At 41.2% G+C, this 21,629-nt stretch overlaps 1 protein-coding gene across 2 annotated transcripts in view; it reads right to left on the bottom strand.

Moving 5' to 3' along the window:
* The window catches only part of pnut (septin 7-like protein pnut), a 294,459-nt gene extending 274,026 nt beyond the window's left edge, over positions 1–20,433 (bottom strand). Inside the window, exon 1 of one of the 2 annotated variants that reach the window (XM_053785935.2) lies at positions 20,410–20,433. In XM_053785935.2, the coding sequence (XP_053641910.1) occupies positions 20,410–20,427 (18 nt within the window). In that variant the 5' untranslated portion in view covers positions 20,428–20,433. Of the gene's footprint in view, positions 1–9,207; positions 9,519–20,409 lie in introns of those variants that run through there. The other variant, XM_053785937.2, reaches the window with a different exon arrangement.
* Between the last annotated feature and the right edge of the window lie 1,196 nt (positions 20,434–21,629).

Genomic DNA, 21,629 nt, shown 5'->3' with positions numbered 1-21,629 from the left:
CTCTTCGACCCCATTGCCTATGCTCTCATTAGCCCATCTATCCTCCAATAGCTGTTTATATCTTACCCTAACTTCCTCCTCTTTTAGTTTATAAACCTTCACCTCTCTCTTCCCTGATGCTTCTATTCTCCTTGTATCCCATCTACCTTTTACTCTCAGTGTAGCTACAACTAGAAAGTGATCTGATATATCTGTGGCCCCTCTATAAACATGTACATCCTGAAGTCTACTCAACAGTCTTTTATCTACCAATACATAATCCAACAAACTACTGTCATTTCGCCCTACATCATATCTTGTATACTTATTTATCCTCTTTTTCTTAAAATATGTATTACCTATAACTAAACCCCTTTCTATACAAAGTTCAATCAAAGGGCTCCCATTATCATTTACACCTGGCACCCCAAACTTACCTACCACACCCTCTCTAAAAGTTTCTCCTACTTTAGCATTCAGGTCCCCTACCACAATTACTCTCTCACTTGGTTCAAAGGCTCCTATACATTCACTTAACATCTCCCAAAATCTCTCTCTCTCCTCTGCATTCCTCTCTTCTCCAGGTGCATACACACTTATTATGACCCACTTCTCGCATGCAACCTTTACTTTAATCCACATAATTCTTGAATTTACACATTCATATTCTCTTTTCTCCTTCCATAACTGATCATTTAACATTACTGCTACCCCTTCCTTTGCTCTAACTCTCTCAGATACTCCAGATTTAATCCCATTTATTTCCCCCCACTGAAACTCTCCTACCCCCTTCAGCTTTGTTTCGCTTAGGGCCAGGACATCCAACTTCTTTTCATTCATAACATCAGCAATCATCTGTTTCTTGTCATCCGCACTACATCCACGCACATTTAAGCATCCCAGTTTTATAAAGTTTTTCTTCTTCTCTTTTTTAGTAAATGTATACAGGAGAAGGGGTTACTAGCCCATTGCTCCCGGCATTTTAGTCGCCTCATACGACACGCAAGGCTTACGGAGGAAAGATTCTTTTCCACTTCCCCATGGACAATAGAAGAAATAAAAAAGAACAAGAGCTATTTAGAAAAAGGAGAAAAACCTAGATGTATGTATATATATATATGCATGTGCATGTCTGTGAAGTGTGACCAAAGTGTAAGTAGGAGTAGCAAGATATCCCTGTTATCTAGCGTGTTTATGAGACAGAAAAAGAAACCATATAAGAATATATATATATATATTATATATATATATATATAGTATATATATATATATATATATATATATATATATATATATATATATTATACGGTATATATACAGCACACATTGACAATAAATCAAATAGTCTGTCTGTACATTCTGATCTGTAACTGAGGTAGTGGTGGTGGTGGTTTATTGGTCAGGAAACAGCACAGTGTATTCTGACACAGGTCTTAATCAGGTGGTGATGACCTGTTACCTGGTCAGGCATTCTATGCTGCACTCCAGCTACGTTTAACACTCCTGGAGTATACCTGGATAGTTTCGGAGATCAACGCCCCCGCGGCCCGGCCTGTGACCAGGCTTCACGGTGGATCAGGGCCTGATCAACCAGGCTGTTACTGTTGGCGGCACGCAACCCGATGTACGAACCACAGCCCGGCTGGTCAGGTACTGACTTTAGGTGCCTGTCCAGTGCGTGCTTGAAGACAGCCAAGAGCCTACTGGTAATCCCCCCTATGTATACTGGGAGGCGGATGAACAGTCTTGGGCCCCTCACACTTAGTGTTGTCTCTTATCGTGCTAGTGACACTCTTGGTTTTAACTGGGGAAATATTGCATCGTCTGCCGAGTCTTTTGCTTTCATAGAGTAATTTTCGTGAGCAAGTTTGGTACTAATCCCTCTTGAATTTTCCAAGTGTATATAATCATGTATCTCCATGAAAAGAAGGATCACTACATGATACTGAATCCTAAGATGACGATGATACCTTTACTAGCTAGTATCCCTCAATCCAACTGAGGAAGAAATATACAACAGAGTATACAAATTATATATATATATATATATATATATATATATATATATATATATATATATATATAAATATATATATATATATATATATATATATATATATATAATATATATATATATATATATATATATATATATATAATATATATATATATAATATATATATATATATATACATACATACATACATACATACACACACACACAAAACAACCACTGTGAAAGAACAGAAATTCCAAGCGCTTTCGTGACTACTCACATTATCAAGGAACAATAAAAGTAACGAGAGTAGTCACGAAAGCGCTTGGAATGTCTCTATTTTTTCACAGTGGTTTTTTGCATATTCTGAAATCACCTGTTTACTGTGATCTTATTGCATATATATATATATATATATATATATATATATATATATATATATATATATATATATATATATATATATATATATATATATATATATATATATATATTGCAGAACAAGTCACATGGGATGTAATTCTTTAGCACTCTCGTGCGTCGTCAGGAACTATGCAATGTTGTAAGACAACAGGAGAAATTCTGAGGCAAGGCAGAAGGTGTACACACACGACAAACTGGTGGTCCCGCATGTAATCGGCCATGAGTTACATAGGAAAATAAATCAATCAATAAGCTTGATGATGATACTGCGGGTGTGTGAAGTGAGGCAGGCGGGGAGTGCCAGATGATACCTCATTACCAGGGACCTCATGACGAGAAGAGGAAGTCTAATAATGAGTACAATGATAGCAAAGTGAAGCGTGGGTGTCTCATATAGGGATGAGGGGGGCATCATGTGTGGTGGGGCGGGCGCAGCAGGTGGTGGGGCGGGCGCAGCAGGTGGGTGGGTGGGTGGGTGGGTGGGGATATGCAGAAAAGTGTGAAAGGGTGGAGGTAGCAACGTATAGGAAGGAGAGGGGACAAGGGATTGTGCGAGGAAGGAGGTAGTAATTTGTAGGAAGGAAGAGGTAACAAGTTGTGAGCGGGAAGAGATGGAGAGGTGCGAGAGGGAGGAGGTGGAGAGGTGCGAGAGGGAGGAGGTGGAGAGGTGCGAGAGGGAGGAGGTGGAGAGGTGCGAGAGGGAGGAGGTGGTGAGGTGAGAGAGGGAGGAGGTGGAGAGGTGAGAGAGGGAGGAGGTGGAGAGGTGTGAGAGGGGAGGAGGTGGAGAGGTGTGAGAGGGGAGGAGGTGGAGAGGTGTGAGAGGGGAGGAGGTGGAGAGGTGTGAGAGGGGAGGAGGTGGAGAGGTGTGAGAGGGGAGGAGGTGAAGAGGTGTGAGAGGGGAGGAGGTGGAGAGGTGTGAGAGGGGAGGAGGTGAAGAGGTGTGAGAGGGGAGGAGGTGGAGAGTTGTGAGAGGGGAGGAGGTGTTGAGGTGTGAGAGGGGAGGAGGTGTGAGAGGGGAGGAGGTGAAGAGGTGTGAGAGGGGAGGAGGTGAAGAGGTGTGAGAGGGAAGGAGGTGGAGAGGTGTGAGAGGGAAGGAGGTGGAGAGGTGTGAGAGGGAAGGAGGTGGAGAGGTGTGAGAGGGAAGGAGGTGGAGAGGTGTGAGAGGGAAGGAGGTGGAGAGGTGTGAGAGGGAAGGAGGTGGAGAGGTGTGAGAGGGAAGGAGGTGGAGAGGTGTGAGAGGGAAGGAGGTGGAGAGGTGTGAGAGGGAGGAAGTGGAGAGGCGTGAGAGGGAGGAGGTGGAGAGGCGTGAGAGGGAGGAGGTGGAGAGGCGTGAGAGGGAGGTGGAGAGGTGTGAGAGGGAGGAGGTGGAGAGGGAAGAGGTGTGGGAGGGAAGAGGTGGAGAGGGAAGAGGTGTGGGAGGGAAGAGGTGGAGAGGGAAGAGGTGTGGGAGGGAAGAGGTGGAGAGGTGTGAGAGGGAGGAGGTGGTGAGGTGCGAGAGGAGGGAGGTGGTGAGGTGCGAGAGGGAGGAGGTGGTGAGGTGCGAGAGGGAGGAGGTGGTGAGGTGCAAGAGGGAGGTGGTGAGGTGCGAGAGGGAGGAGGTGGTGAGGTGCGAGAGGGAGGAGGTGGTGAGGTGCGAGAGGGAGGAGGTGGTGAGGTGCGAGAGGGAGGAGGTGGTGAGGTGCGAGAGGGAGGAGGTGGTGAGGTGTGAGAGGGAGGAGGTGGTGAGGTGTGAGAGGGAGGAGGTGGTGAGGTGTGAGAGGGAGGAGGTGGTGAGGTGTGAGAGGGAGGAGGTGGTGAGGTGTGAGAGGGAGGTGGTGGTGAGGTGTGAGAAGGAGGTGGTGGTGAGGTGTGAGAGGGAGGTGGTGGTGAGGTGTGAGGAGGTGGTGGTGAGGTGTGAGGGGGAGGTGGTGGTGAGGTGTGAGAGGGAGGTGGTGGAGAGGTGTGAGAGGGAGGTGGTGGTGAGGTGTGAGAGGGAGGTGGTGGTGAGGTGTGAGAGGGAGGTGGTGGTGAGGTGTGAGAGGGAGGTGGTGGTGAGGTGTGAGAGGGAGGTGGTGGTGAGGTGTGAGAGGGAGGTGGTGGTGAGGTGTGAGAGGGAGGTGGTGGTGAGGTGTGAGAGGGAGGTGGTGGTGAGGTGTGAGAGGGAGGTGGTGGTGAGGTGTGAGAAGGAGGTGGTGGTGAGGTGTGAGAGGGAGGTGGTGGTGAGGTGTGAGAGGGAGGTGGTGGTGAGGTGTGAGAGGGAGGTGGTGGTGAGGTGTGAGAGGGAGGTGGTGGTGAGGTGTGAGAGGGAGGTGGTGGTGAGGTGTGAGAGGGAGGTGGTGGTGAGGTGTGAGAGGGAGGTGGTGGTGAGGTGTGAGAGGGAGGTGGTGGTGAGGTGTGAGAGGAAGGTGGTGGTGAGGTGTGAGAGGGAGGTGGTGGTGAGGTGTGAGAGGGAGGTACCAGCAAGGAAGTGTGTGAGGGGTAAACAGTACACCATTCACTCTCACCTCAACCCTAGGGAGTTAAGGAACAATGAAGGGAAGAGTTGGGGAGAGACGAAGGTATTGTGTTAAGTTTCAAGCCTATCGACTGGTCGAGGTTCAATAAGGTTGCAAGTCACCTTCATACTAACATCAAGAATACTTAAATACTAGAAACAATTGCGACAGTAAAACTCTCATTGTATATATATACAGTGAAACTGTTGTTTATGCCTCAGAGTATTCAACGCATGTCACTGAGAGGTGTTTATGTCGTTGCTTTTTACGAAGACTCTGTGATCCTGGCTTATAAAGCAACGATAGTTTTGCCAGAAACAGCAAGAGTGTAAATTTATTGTTGCAATAACTCATGTAATCAGTCGAAACACTAATTCGACACATCCACCACCTGCCTATTATAACAAAGAAGCGCTAAACCTACAAGGGTCATACAGCACAGCAGGGCAGGGAAGGGTGCAGGGGTATTGGGTAGCCAGAGGGAGAGGGATGATTATTAGGTCATGGAGTGCAGCGGGGCAGTGGATAGTGCAGGGGTAGAGGGTAGAAAGAGATTGAGGTATAAAGGGCTGTGAGGAGTGCTAGCGGCATCATTATCAGAGTTTGTGCAGTAAATCAGTTGCTGTCAAAAAGTCAACGAGAGTCTGGATTATAGGAGGGTCCATCAGCAAAAAGGGAAGGTAAAGTAAGGGCAGTAGAGCAGTGACGACGTTGGAGGTAAATTCTGCGTGCTCGTTGATAGAGTGGACACTCCAACAGAATATGGCTAACAGAAACTGGAACCTGACAATTCTCACAGAGTAGAACAGGGCACCTCTCCATGAGATACCCGTGAGTAAGACGAGTGTGACCGATACGAAGATGGGAGAGAGCAGTGTCCCAACTTCGACACTGATGACAAGAAGACGGCCAGAAACCTATACTACTTGGTTTAAAGAATGCAATTTGTTATGTAGTAGATCAGACCAAAGTTGTTGGCCAACGGGTGCGAAGGTGGATAGCAATTACAGCAAAACAGTCTGTGAATGGAACACCTCTATATGAAACTGGGAGGTCATGTACTGCTGACCGCTTGTTCATTTCTCTGTATGTCAACATGACCGGGAACCCAACAAAAAACTATCTGTGTTTGCCAGAGATACGGCGTAACCAAAGTTGGATACGAAGAACCAGGAGATGAGGTTTATCAGTTTTTTTTTATAGCCTGTAAAGCACTAAAGGAGTCTGAATCGACCACAAATGGTGACACAGGCATAGATGCAATACAGATAAGTGCTACGAGAATGGCATACAATTCAGCCACAAAAATGCTAGCCGAGGATAATAAATGCCCTTGCACGACGCTGTCCGGAAACACTGCTGCTAATCTGACGCCGTCAGAAGACTTGGGTCCATCGGTGTACACTGCAATGGCATGAGAATGAGATCGGATGTGATTAAGAAAAAGAGAGCGAGAAGCCACCATAGGCAGTTGGGCTCTCGCGCAAGGCAGTGGGAAAGAACAGACACGAACCGTCGGAACTTCACAAGGGGGTAAGGAAAAGTGAGATGCTACATGAACATAGAAAGATGGTAACCGATGAGAAGACAAGAGCGAATGTAGGCAAAGAGAAAAGGGACGGAGTAAACAGGGGAGACGAACAAATAAAGAACGTCTACTAACATCAATGACTATCCTATATATGGCAGGATTGCGGAGGTCATGAGAGCGAACATAATAGCGAAGGCAATGACCATCACGACGATCGGTCAAGGATGGAATATTCGCCTCTGCAGAGGCTCTCAACCGGTGAAGAGCAAAAAGCACCGAAGCATAAACGCAATCCCTGGTGATGGATGGAATTAAGACTAGAAAGAGTTGCAGGAGAGGCCGCTGAATTTATCTGGTCGCCATAACCGAGTTTCGATAAAATTAGGGTTGAATGTAGTCGAAGGAGAGTTCTACGATCAGCCCCCCATGAAAAATGAGCGCGAGTTTTAAGGAGGTTCAACCGGCTATGACAAGTTGCCTTCTGAGAGGTAATGTGATGTTCTCAGGATAACCGACCATCAAACAGAAGGCCGTATCACGTTCTGGGATACGTGAGCCATATATATATATAGGTACAATGGATGATCAGAGACGACAGAACGTCTAGTGAAAGTAATTTGGCGAGTTTTAGAACTAAAAAAACTAAACCATGAATAGTGGCCCAATTGGAAACACGGTTGACCACATGCTGCCTGGAGTCTAGTCCGGGGATCAACTCCCCCACGGCCCGGTCCATGACCAGGCCTCCCGGTGGATCAGGGCCTGATCAACCAGGCTGTTACTGCTGGCCACATGCAATCCAACGTATGAACCACAGCCCGACTGATCCGGCACCGTCTTTAAGTATCTGTCCGCTCCCTCTTGAAGACAACCAGGGGTCTACTGGTAATGCCCCTTATTGCTGGTGGGAGGCTGGTGAAGTCTTGGGCTCCGGACATTTACTGCGTTTTCTCTTAGTGTACCAGTGACTCCCCTACTTTTCACTGGGGGTATGTTGCATCGCCTGCCAAGTCTTTTGCTTTCGTATGGGGTAATTTCTGTGTGCATATTAGGGACCAGTCCCTCCAGAATCATCCAGGTGAAGATTATGATATCTCTCTCTCGCCTGCGCTCCAGTGAGTACAAGTGCTTCCAGGCGTTCCCAGTAGTTAAGGTGTTTGATGGAACTTATACGTGCAGTAAAGGTTCTCTGTACATTCTCTAGATCTGCAGTTTCACCTGCCCTGAATGGAGATGTTAATGTACAGCAATATTCCAGCCTAGAGAGAACAAGTGATTTAAAAAGGATCATCACTGAGTTAGCATCTCTTGCCTTGAATGTTCTCATTATCCATCATATCAGTTTCCTCGCAGATGTGATAGTGGCATTGTTGTGGTCCTTGAAGGTGAGGTCTTCGGACATTACCACACCCAGGTCCTTCACATTACTTTTCCGCTTTACTGTGTGATTAAAGTTAGTAGTATACTCAGTCCTAGTTATTATTTCCTCCAGTTTTCCATAACGGAGTAGTTGGAATTTGTCTTCATTGAATATCATATTGTTCTCTGTTGCTGGAGAGAAACGGCAACGTGGTGGCAGTTAGCGTCTGCACAAGCTATAGCAAAGTCATCAACATAGTGATGACCAAATATTGGATGGAAAAATAGATGCCAAATCATTTATAGCAAGGAGAAAAAAAGTGTTGTGCTCAGAACACATTCCTGGGGAACACCTTCAGCTTGGAAAAAGTCCGGGACCACCTGGATATCTATAAGGTGGAGACATATCAACAAGTGGTGTTATCTCCACAATGAAAATATGCAAGTGTTGCTGCACACGTGTCTTATTCATCTACTTAATAGTTCTGTATACATCAGAAAATAAATTTATCTGGACCCATGATAAACAAAAACATATCAATGCGTACGAGAAAAAAATCGTCGAAATAATTACTTAGCGCTCCAGATAGACTCCAGGGCAGCCGGGCTTGTTTCACGGACTCTGGGTAAAGAGGTGGTGGTGTGCCCTGTGGAGGCAGAGATTTCACTCGTAGAGTGGAGAGGGCAAGGTGGCACTCAACATTCCAGCACTAGCAGTCATCAAGAGGCAACCCTCAACCCACTATCACCAACGAAATCATTCACCACCACTGCCTCTACTGGCGGAGTACATCATGATTTTATTTGATCGGACAATTAACGGGAAAGTGTGACCACAGCCCTGGTGAGAGGAATGTCACATAAAACCATCCAGTCCTCCGTCTACTGTTTACCCAACACAAGCAACATCAGCAGTATAATCAGGAGCAAGCGCTATACCTGCAAGAGTTATACACCGCCTGAGGGATGGGAGATAATCAGGGAAGGCAGTTATAAAGCTTTGAATCAAGAGCCCTTAAAAAGCTTGCTGGCTTCCGTTTCTCCCCCTACCCTCTCTCTCTCTCTGGCCTAGGAACTATTAAAAAACATGAGGAAAGGTAACAGTAAAGTGTATAACCGATTCGCAATAGAAGCTTTTAGGATTTACTTATCTTTCATTATTAGTTAAAAAAAAAAACAGTAACCCTGCCAGAGTGCAAAACGTTTAACAGGCTTTCATTACACACTCACTCGTATGACAGGAGGGTAGTTACTCCTTGAATGATAGCCGTCTACCAGCCTACTATCTGTATGCATCACACTCATGCAACAGAAAGGTAGTCTCTCTCTCTATGGCTGCAGTCTACAAACCTACAAAACACCACGATAACAAACCGTGTAATACATCAAGCAAGGTGTGTATCAACACTATATATAAAAAACCGACATGATACAAATAACATTACCTGCCATGGAGTCCTGGTATGAGGTCTGGGGACGAACTCTTGCAAATATTATGAATACTTTCACTCTTGCAGTACTCAATGTCTCAGAGCAGTGTCAACACAAACACTTTCAATACTATGTATGACAAGTCCCTGGAGGCCGCACATCAGTTAAGTCGCTCGACAAGTATTAAGAATATATAATTAGATGAGCACAGTAGCGGGTGAGCATACTACCAGGTGAATACACTGCTAGGCGAGTACACTACTAGGCGAGTACACACAAGTGAGATGCAATAGCCACATGAGCAGCAGCAAAGCGTCCGTCACCCACCCACCCACTACACAACACAGACCAGCCCTACATTACCACTACCACAAGACCTTCCCTCCCCCATCCTCCACCAACTCGTCCTCCCTCTCACCACCACCACTGCTGGCATTTTTCTGTAGTATCTACTATGGGATAACGGATCTTTAATTACTATAATAACCCTTTAATTAGACTTTGATCATAATTATCCATTTAAGTAATGTATTAATTAAGGTCCCCGCGAGATCCGAGAAAGGCATTCCATGTTGCATAAGCCCAGCCTTCTCTGCCTCATCGTCACCGATGGAAATAATTCACGGCAACTATAACATTTTAACACAAAAATATATAAACTTGACAATGTGAGAAATCACAAAAGCGCTTGGAAGTCACTATTATTTTCACAGTGGTTGTTCTCTGTGTGTGTGTGTGTGTGTGTGTGTGTGTGTGTGTGTGTGTGTGTGTGTGTGTGTGTGTGTGTGTGTGTGTATATATAAGTACATATGTATATGTGTGTGCATATATAAGTGCATGTGTATGCACTCATGTGTATGTAGGTAGGTATGTACACTTGTACTCATTTGCGGTTGCAGGGGTCGAGTCACAGCTGCTGCATATGTGTGTAAGTTTGTGCATATGCATAGTATATGTGCTTATGTATACATGTACATATGTATACGTGTGCACAAGTATACATGTGAATCTACAAAACTGTAGCAAGGCAGTCACTTAGCGAGCACTTCACTTGAGTGTCAGTTGTGACGGACACTCAACATTAATATTGATAAAAATTAATATGCATGTTCATTTTCCAGGATACTTGATACCTGAAGGATGTTTTCGAAGGTCAACGCCCCTGTGGCTCAATCTCAGACCCGGCCTCCTGGTATATTAAGGTCTGATCAACCGGGTTGTAACTGCTGGCCACATGAGGTCCAACAAATGAAGCACAACCCAGCTTATCAGGAACTGATCTGAGGAACTTACAAAGTTCTCTCTTGAAAACAACTAAGAGATCTTTTAGTAATCCCCATTATATATAATGTAAGGCTGTTGAAAGTCTTGGGCCCCCTTACACTTACTGTATTATGTTGTAGTGCACTCGTAGAACCCATGCTTTTAATTAGGCATGTTTTGTATCGTCTGCCATAGGAAGTGATTTGTGTGAACAAATTTGGGGCTAGTCCCTCAAGGATTTCCCAGGTGTAAATTATTTCAATATTTTTCCATGAAAAGGTACATAATAAACGACAGCAATGTAAAAAAAAAATATTATAAATTCTGCCAGATATATATGTTGTAGGTTTTAGATAAAATGTTAAGGTTTCCTGAAAGGCTAGAGGAAACTGAATATAAATTTAAATGGTGTAGGTTTGAAATACCAGGAGTATATGTGGAGGGGGTTTTGAAGATCAATGCCCCAGTGCCCCTGTCTGTGACCAAGCCTCCTGGTGGATCAGGGTTTGATCAACCAGGCTGTTACTGCTGGCCACATGCAGACCGACATACAAACCACAACCCAGCTGATAGTTACTGACTTTAGGTGCCTGTCCAGCACCTTCTTGAAGACATCCACGGGTCCACTGGTAATCCCTCTTATATATGTTGGGAGGCAGATGAAGTCTTTGGCTCATGACACTGTTTTGTCTTTTAGCGTACTTGTGGCACCCCCAATTTTCACTGGAAGGGGTGGGGGATGCTGCATCTCCTGCAAAGTCTTTTGCTTTCATAGGGAGTGATTTTCGTGTGCAAATTTGGGACTAGTCCCTCTAGGATTTTCCAAGTGTATATTATCATGTATCTTTCTCGCCTGCATTCCAGGGAATACAAATCAAGGGCCTTCAACCGTTCCCAGTAGTTTAGGTGCTTTATGTGTGCCGTGAAAGTTCTCTGTACAGTGGGCCCTCAGATATCGGCCGTTCCTGTTATCGGCCAACTCGGACATCAGCCGGTTTTTCGGCTCCCGGAGATCAGCCGTTATTTCGGTGATCAGCCGTTTCGGATGCGCCCGTCCGCCGGCTGGGGCCGCTTGCGCATCAGTCTGGCTGCGTCTCTTAGTGTGTGAGGAAGCTTCTGCTCATACAGCCAAACATTTCACTTGTTTTCCATTTTTTTTTTATTTTTTTTTTACAGTGCAACTACGAAATAAGTAATCATGGCTCCAGAGAAAGTTTGTAGTAAAGTTCCTGTGGTAAAGAAAGTGAGAAATACCATGGAATTTAAGCATGAAGTGGTTGATAAGTATGAGAGTGGTATGCAGGTGCTGGAACTTGCTAGGATGTACGGGAAAAACAAATCTACCATTACATCCATCCTGGCAAAGAAAGAACAGATCAAGGACGCTAATGTTGCGAAAGGAGTAACTTTTATAACGAAACAAAGGTCACCAATAATGGAAGATATGGAAAAGTTGTTGTTATTGTGGATTAAGGAAAAAGAATTAGTGGGAGACAGTGTTGTGGAATCTGTTATTTGTGAGAAGGCAAGGCTGTTACATGAGGATCTTCTACAAAAAACTCCTGGAACAAGTGCCACTGGTAGTAAATTTAGGGCCAACAAAGGGTGGTTTGAGAGATTTAAGAAGCATATTGGCATACACAGTGTTGTAAGGCATGGAGAGGCTGCAAATTCTGACAAAAAAGCGGCTGAAAAGAACATACAGGAGTTCAAAAACTATGTAAAGGCTGAAGGATTCGAACCCCAACAAGTGTTCAATTGTGACGAAACAGGCCTGTTTTGGAAGAAAATGTCAAACAGGACCTACATCACGCAAGAGGAAAAGGCACTGCCAGGACACAAGCCTATGAAAGACAGGCTTACTCTTTTGTTGTGTGCTAATGCTAGTGGGGATTTTAAAGTGAAGCCTTTACTGGTGTATCACTCAGAAAATCCCAGTGTGTTCAAGAAAAGCAATGTCGTCAAGAATAGATTGTGTGTGATGTGGAAAGCTAATCAAATGGCATGGGTCACAAGGCAAATTTTCAGAGTGGGTTAATGATGTGTTTGGCCCAAGTGTGAAAAAATACCTCCTGGAAAAAAAATTGCCACTCAAGTGCCTCCTGGGACTGGACAATGCTCCTGCACATTCTTCAGACTTGGAAGACGAAGTGTTTAGGGACTTCAATTTCATCACAGTGAAGTTCTTGCCCCCTAACACCACTCCTCTTCTCTAACCCATGGACCACCAGGTCATTTCTAACTTCAAAAAACTCTACACGAAAGCAGTGTTTGAAAAGTGCTTTGAAGTGACCTCTGACACTCAGTTGACCCTAAGAGAGTTCTGGAAAGATCACTTCACTATCCTCAATTGCATAAGCTTTATAGGTAAGGCTTGGGAGAGAGTGACTTCCAGGACTTTGAACTCTGCTTGGAGAAAATTGTGGCCAGGTTGTGTCCAAGAGAGGGATTTTGAAGGGTTTGAGGCTGACCCTGACTCTGCCGACCCTGTGGATTCTTTTGTGGCACTGGGCAAGTCCCTGGGGTTGGAGGTGAGTGGCGAGGATGTGGAAGAGTTGGTGGAGGACCACAGGGAAGTGCTAACCACTGAAGAGCTGCAAGAGCTTCAACTCGAACAGCAACAGACTGCGGCTGAGGAACTTGTTTCAGAGGAGGAAGAGAGTGAAGGAGAAGCCTTCTTCAGAGATTAAAGAGGTGTGTGCAATGTGTACTAGGGTGCAAGCTTTTGTAGAGAAACACCACCCTGACCAAGCTGAAACAAACCATATCTGCAACATGTTCAATGACTAAAACCCTGTCCCACTTCAGGGAAATCTTTAAAAGATGTCAGAAACAGACCTCTATGGACATATTTGGTGTGTGACAGGGATCCAGTGACTAAAGCTGGTCCTAGTGGTTTTAAAAGACAAAGAAGGAAGTAACCCCAGAGAAGGCTTTGCTACCAAGTCTTTATGGAGGGGGATTCCCCTATCCAACAACAACAAACTCCTACCCTCTTTCCTCCTCCCTATTTTCCAGAAGCCAGCATTAGCCTTCAATAAAGGTATGTAATACTTAAATAATTGTTAAAAAAATTATTTTTTGTGAATATGTATTTTTGTCTGGAGCGGATTAACTGCATTTCCATTAATTAATTCTTATGGGAAATATTATTTCAGTTTTTGGTCATTTCGGTCTTAGGCCGAGCTTCTGAAACAGATTACGGCCAATAACTGAGGGTCCACTGTACATTCTCCAGGTCTGCAGATTCGCCTGCCTTGAAAAGGGCCAGTAATGTACAGCTGTATTCCAGCCTAGAGAGAATACAATTTGAAGATAATCATCATGGGTTTGACATCCCTAGTTTTCAAGGTTCTTATTATCCATCCTATCATTTTCTTGGCAGATGTGATAAAAACATTCTTGTGATCTTTGAAAGTGAGATTCTCTGACATTATCACTCCCAGGTCTTTCATATTAGTTTCTCACTCTATTGCGTGGTTGGAGTTTATTTTATACTCCGATATTATTTTAATTTCTTTGAGTTTTCCACATCGGAGTAACTGAAATTTCTCTTCATTGAATTTCATGTTGTTTTAAAGGTCTGTTAATTTTTCAACTCTATAGTCAAATTTCTTTTTGATCCAAAAGAGCATTACACAAAAAAAACTTAATAAAACTACTATAGCAAATATATAATTCTCCCTCTAAGTATGACATACTACTGCTCTAAGTTTGAAGGAAACCAGAAGAAGCATTCTCCAAGCATTTTACAAGCTTTTTAGTTTCTGAATATTTATATGTATTAGGGATGTGTCAAAACGTCAGTATCGACGGGTATTGGTGAAAAAACAGCAGATACTTTTTAAAATGCTAATATTACACTGATGCTTAAAATTAACATTAACACTACCTCACAATTGTGAGGTAGCGTGTTACACTACTGAGTACACTCAACCATGTGCACATGCGCACACACACAGCCACAAACACACACACACAAACAAGGCAAGGAGCTGTGACTTCACTGCAACCACAACTAAGTGAGTACACAAACTAGTGACAAGTGTCATTGACAACCAGTAACTAACACTATTAACCTTCTTGTGATATTTAATACCGAATGTGCAATAACCATTCCCATCTACAGTGAACATAGTCCTTATAATTTTAAAAATAAAAAATATATGAAAAGTACCAGTATCAGCCAAAAATTGGGTATTGGTAAGGCAAAATGTTTGGTATTATCCCATTCCTAATACATATACATATGGGATAATTTGCCCCTACACAATTTAAAGCTATTCAGCAGCATCTTTCTTATCACATAAATAAGCTTTAAAGGTTTGAAGCCAATCAGAAGAGGCAGTCTCCAGCTACTGCACGATTCCAATAAGCCCAAGTTTCTTCAAGTTGTATAATAGTATGCAGTAGGACTGTATCTGCAGATTCGAGTATCCGCAGCTTACCGTGGCTGGAAAATAACCCTTAATTTTGCTTCATAATCGCCTCGAGGTGCAAGAATAATGATGGTTTCTGTTCTTCAAAGATGTGAAGTGCTTCCTATCAATGAAAGTGTTAATTCTCCACTAATTGTGCATAATTTATCAATTAAACTTAATCATAGGTATGTATGTAATCGAAAAACAACATATATGGGGGTTCACTACTATCCACTGTTTTGGTATCCATGGCAGGTCCTTGGAACATGTCCCCCATGAATACAGGGGTCCTACTGTATTGGCAATTTTGCCTCTAAACAAACTGAACTTATCGGGCACTATCCTGTTTGTCCCACTGGGGATCTTCATTGACTTACGTAAAGCTTTTGATACAGTTGACCATGACTTGCTCCACGTAAAATTGTCACACTATGGTATTAGAGAGCACTCCCTCAACTACCTCAAGTCATACCTCAGCAACAGAAGCCAATATGTGTACGCAAATGGGGCAAGCTCTTCCGCTCAACCAATTACAGTTGGTGTCCCACAGGGAAGTGTCCTTGGCCCTCTTCTCTTTCTCCTATACATAAATGACCTGCCAAATGCTTCGCAATTACTCAAACCCACACTTCTTGCAGATGACACTACATATGTCTTCTCTCACCCGAGCCCAGTCACGCTAGCCAATACTGTAAACCACCGAATTACAGAAAATATCTACCTGGATGAGGACTAACAAACTTACACTAAATATTGACAAAACCTACTTCATTCAGTTTGGAAACAGAGCTACAGATGTACCTCTTAACATAACGATAAACAGATCACCTATCACAAAGCTAACAGAGGGAAAATTCTTAGGAATCCACCTAGATAATACTCAAATTTCATACACATATACAACAAATTTCTAAGAAAATCTCCAAGACTGTAGGCATACTATCGAAGATACGGTGCTATGTTCCACAGTCAGCCCTCCTGGCCCTTTATCACTCTCTTATTTACCCCTATCTCACCTATGGAATTTGTGTATGGGGCTCAACAACAATTAACCATCTCAGACCACTAATTACCCAACAAAAGGCTGCAGTTAGAATGATAACAAATTCTCACTACAGGCAGCACACTCCACCAATATTCAAAACACTCAACCTACTCACCATACAAAACATCCATACTTATTACTGCACCTATTACATACATAGAACACTTAACTCTGATATTAACCCTCCCCTCAAACATCTCCTTGCCAACCTCAACAGAACACATGACCATAACACAAGGCACAGATCACTCTTTGATGTTCCTCGTGTCCATCTCACGCTATGCAAAAATTCAATGCACATAAAAGGCCCTAAAATCTGGAATTCATTACCTGTAAATATAAAAGAAACACTACCTGTTTATAAATTCAAGTCTCTTCTCAAAGATCACTTACTCACTCAAAACCAAATAAATATTGAATAACTGAACCTTATAAATTGTATATCCTAAATGTTACTCGCAATTATATCACACAAATGTTAAACCCAGGACCCAATCTAACTTTGTTATTTTTTTAAATACACTACCTAACAGAATACTCCATTCGACTGAATGTACAGCAAAGCATGCAACCATATGACCTGTCTTTGTAATACTCATTTGTGCTTTATAGTTATCTGTTTACAATAATGTTTTATCACTGATTTCATCATTGCTTAGTTAATCTTAAGTTAATTTTAAGCCAGCCCGTAATGCTATGCATATAAGTGGCTTTGGCATGCTGCTCTTACCTGTATTTTTTTGTACCTCTGTATGTATGCTAAAATTACTAAATAAATAAATAAATAAGATCCATCAGCCATTAACCCTTTCAGGGTCCGTCCCGTAGATCTACGGCTTTACGGTGAGTGTCCAAACCGTAGATCTACGCCATGAGCTCAGCTCACTCTGATAAACTGTGAGTGGTACATTTGGGCCTAGATATGAGAGAATACATCTATGTGGTATGTGTGCACCACATAAAACAGATCCTGCAGCACACTGTGTATAATGAGAGAAAAAAAATGAAATCATGATTTTTCGATTAAAACAGCAACTTTGCAGTGTTTTTTCGTATGTTTTTTATAGTTGTATTTGCGATTTCTTGGTCTCATTTGATAGAATGGAAGACATATTACAGAAATAGAGATGATTTTGATTGGTTTTAGCACTGGAAATGGCTTGAAACTGAGCTCAAAGTAGCAGAAATGTTAAATTTTTGCCGATATTCAAGAGTAAACAAACGACCTCACACGTCTAATACACGTCAGCTGGTGGGTCTAATATACATTCACAAATATGGTGATGATATTTATACAATTATTACAGTATTGCATAACAGTAAATCTTCTATTTTTTGGTGTGAATAAAAATTCATTATGTGAATAAAAAATAAAAATGGAATTTATTTGTAAAGCCTCAAAACATAACTAATGAACAGAGGAAATGTTAGTTTAGTGCCAGGAATGCCTACATTGTTTATTCTGGACCCTATTTTGAAATTGGAATATTTTGAACTTTGTGTTAAATTGGCCAAATTAACAATTTCCGATCACTTTATTTTGTAGTTGAAACAGTTGACTTGGCGATTTCTTGTGCTCAATCGATAGAATAGAAGTAATACTAGTGAAATAGCTAAGAATTTGGTTGATTGGAATAATGTAATTGGCCTAAAATGGGAGTCAAAGTCGGCAAAATCGCCGATTCGTAAATATCGCTGACACATCAAAATTCGCGAGAGCATAATTTCGTCAATTTTCCACCAAATTTCGTACTTTTTGTTTTATTACCTTCACAAAAAGATTCTCTACGATTTCATAAGAAAAAATAACAAATTTTTTTTTTTTAAATTCTTGGACACTGGTGCGTGACTCCAGATTTGGGCCTTGGACCCTGAAAGGGTTAAAGAATGAAGCTCTTCAAAACAGGTGTACTCATGTATCTACGTTCACATGCATAGTGCTCCAAAAGTAGATCTATGTTTTTTTTTACATATTTTCAAATAAAAAAAAAAAAAAAAAAAAAAAAAAATGTAGATCAAAGTTTTTTTACACTTTTTCAAATGTTAAAATAAAGATCTACTTTTTTTACATACTTTCAAATGTTGGAAAAATGTAGATCTACGTTTGGACAGTTTAACCCTTTGACTGTTTCAGGCCCCTTTCTGAAACTGTCATTCTATGTCGCTCAATTTTTGAAAAAAAAAAAAATTATTTTTTATGAAATGATAGAGAATCTTTTCCCGATGGTAATGACACCAAAAGTTCGAAATTTGGTAGAAAACTCATGGAATTATGCTCCCGCAAAGTTAGCGGTCTCGGCGACACATGCGTATCGGCGATTTCGCCGACTTCGAGCCCTGTTTTCAGCCAATTCCATTGTTCCAGTTGACTAAACTCATAGCTATTTCTTTAGAACTCCATTTTATCTATCAGCCGAGTACAAGAAACCTCCCATTTACTAATTTGGACTACCCAATATGGTGGTCAGAAATTGGCAATTTGGCCAATTTCACACAAACTAAAAAAGATGCCAATTTCAAAATAGGGTCCAGAATAAACAAGGTAGACATTCGCGGCACTAAAATAACATATGCTCTGTTCATTAGTCACATCTCTAGGGCCCCTCTTATATTATTATTGCTTTCTATTTTGATTTTTTATTCATACAAAAAAATACAAAATTTACTGTTATGCAGACTACTGCATTATTGTAAAAATTGTATAAATAATATCAGTGCACTAGTGAAAGAATATTAGACTCCCCAGTTGACGTGTATTGGACGTGTGGTGTGATTTATTTACTCCTGAACATTGGTAAAAATCGAACATTTCATCTCTATTTCTGTAATATGTTTTCCATTTTATCACCTAAGACCATGAAAATGCGAATACAACGATAAATACTATAAGAAAATACACCTCAAAGTCGGCGTTTTATTCCAAAAAAACTATCAGTTTTTTTTTTCTCATTACGCAATGTGTGCTGCAGGATTTTTTTTATGTGGTGCACACTGACCACACAGACCCATTCTCTCACATGTGGGCCTACCAGCTTTCTCCCACTTGATTTGAAGCCGCTAGAATTATTGAGTATATATACGTCAGAAACATTGGCTCGTAAGACGTATTTATACGCCGAAAACAGTCAAAGGGTTAAGGGTTAAGTGAGCAATAGAGCTAGGACTAAAAAAAATCATATCCAGTACACACATTATTTACCTTAAAATATTTTTGTCCTCAGCTTATAGTGAGTGGTGAATAACATTTATTGTAAAAAATCTGAATAAATGAAGAATGGGTATAAATGAAAACTGCTGCATTAGCGAAATGCTGTACAGCAAAGCACTGTAAAGCAGGGCTCACCTGTATATTTAATATGATGTAACAGGAAAAAATTCCTTATTTTACACAAAAATTAGCAAACAGGTACCTACACACTTCAATAACCCTCTCTGCCTTCTTCTGGGTAGGATAAAAGTGTTAAATATTTGAAGTGAATCGGAAAAGGCTTCTCTTCAAGTTGTGAAACTCATGCCAAGAATCTTGGAGTATGCAGCATAATATTAATTAGAGGGCACCTATGATCAATATTATATATACCAACAGTTGCATAAACCTTGCCCTTGTTACAGTACACTAGCGCTGAAGATTAAAAGCTGATCAGAGGAGATATTCTAAATTTATCAGTTAAAAAAATGAAACTTCGGTGGGAAAAAATTCGGGCAGACGCTTCAGGACTTCAGGGCACCCATCACGGATATCTAATATATGATGATAATGACTCATTTAATAAGACAATTATAATTACTCATTTGATATTAAATGAGTCATTACTGTCATATCAGATTAGTCATTATAACTGTCTTATTAAATGGGTAAGTATCATCTCATAAGACAACTATAATGACTCATTTGATAAGAAGATAATGGCATTTAATAAGACAATCATAATGACTCATTTGAGAAGACAGATAATGACCCATTTCATAAGTTTCACGATAATGACACCTTCAATAAAGAAAGGCATTAAAAGAATCAACAAATCTTAATTATGAAGCAAATCAATTATCAATTAATATGCAATGACTTACCTTAGCTGGATACAAATACAATACTATTTATATATACACACAAAAATAATTTGTTAATAAATATATTCTTACATTGCTTATTATTATGATAAAAATACTTTAATAAAATTTGTATTACCTGTAAATCTTATGCAAATTTACATACCTACAAGAACAGTTTGCAACATATTTCATACTTGCATTTGAATTTCAGTTTGATCAGCAAGATAAAACTGAACAAAAATTTGTATAATTTCCCCTTTCAAGCTGAGGCAGCTTTCTCTTGGAGAGCCGAGTTCCATGCTAATATTTTCCAGTGATTAAAAACATCATTAATCACCAGCTGGATGCAAACCTTATTATATTTGGGCATGATGCATACTGCCATTTGTGAAATGCATAAATATAAAACTGCAAATCAAACATAGCTAACTTACCAGCTCTGGCACTTGCATATGTCCCTGTAAAAAATGGGATATAGCAATGAGTTTAAGCAAGACATGCAGACACACTACAAGGCCAGCCAGCCTTCATATACACACACCTCGTGCAGGTTAATACTGCTCACTACAAAGCATCAATGTACTGCTTATACAAATCAAAAGTTTAGCTAAAAATAAGTGCATATAACCATAATGAAAATGCTTCCATCAGATTTTATTTATAATTGTTTTCATGAAGATACATTCAAAAATTTATTACCATTATTTACTGTATTATATATACTATAGTACTGTATATTCAATCATTACTCCAAATTAGTAAATATTCAATGAATAAAGAAGTGTGTTTTAACCCATAAACTGTGCACAATGAGAAACACTCCTAATGAGAGGTATCAACCAATTACTGTTAAGTTATTTTGTCATTGTTAGTTAACACTGAATTTCATGCAGAGAGCATAAGTGCACTTGTATGTTGTATGACCTGTAGAAGGAACTCAGTATGTTTTTGAACATTCTCAATGGCTGCTATTATTGTCTTTGTAAGACAATAATAATTTTAACCAAAAGCATCACTCACTACTGTTTGATATAATTTTATATAATCACACCATTTTTTATACCCTTAAATCATTGTTTCTGCCAGGATGTACTTCCCAGGGGTTTCCAGACATACTTCTGCTAATTTTATTTGTTTTATTTACACACAAATTGTTGTACTCACAACATGTTTTACAAATGATCCCTGGCATCACTATTACTGCTCTCTGGAATTCTAGTAAACAATGTTGCCAAGACTCATGTAGTGTAACTGTAGAGTAGCAATGCATCTGGCAAGACTCAAGGAGTGTAACTGTATAGTAGCAATGCCTCTGACAAAACTCGTGGAGTGTAACTGAAGAGTAACCATGCTTCTGGCAAAACTCGTGGAGTGTAACTGTCTCTTCCCAAAAAGTATCATCCTCTGACCATGATACTCACTTAGTTACCAAGTTTCCACCCACTTATTTATTAACCAACCTTCCTGTTTGGGACATAAATTATAGAGATATTTTATTAGTTATAAATTTAGTCGCATAAGGAAAATTTGGAGTCTTCACCCAGAAAATATATCATGCTCAATTTGAACCCACTAAAATTTATTAGTAATGTACATTACATGTCATGCTCAGTCCCCCATGCAGAAACGTGTAGCACAGTTTAAGGGATAAGAA

The sequence above is a fragment of the Cherax quadricarinatus genome, chromosome 50, assembly GCF_038502225.1.
Source record: "Cherax quadricarinatus isolate ZL_2023a chromosome 50, ASM3850222v1, whole genome shotgun sequence".
NCBI lineage: Eukaryota > Metazoa > Arthropoda > Malacostraca > Decapoda > Parastacidae > Cherax > Cherax quadricarinatus.
Note: the sequence above shows the minus strand (reverse complement) of the source record. Positions and strands in the feature narration are given on the sequence as shown.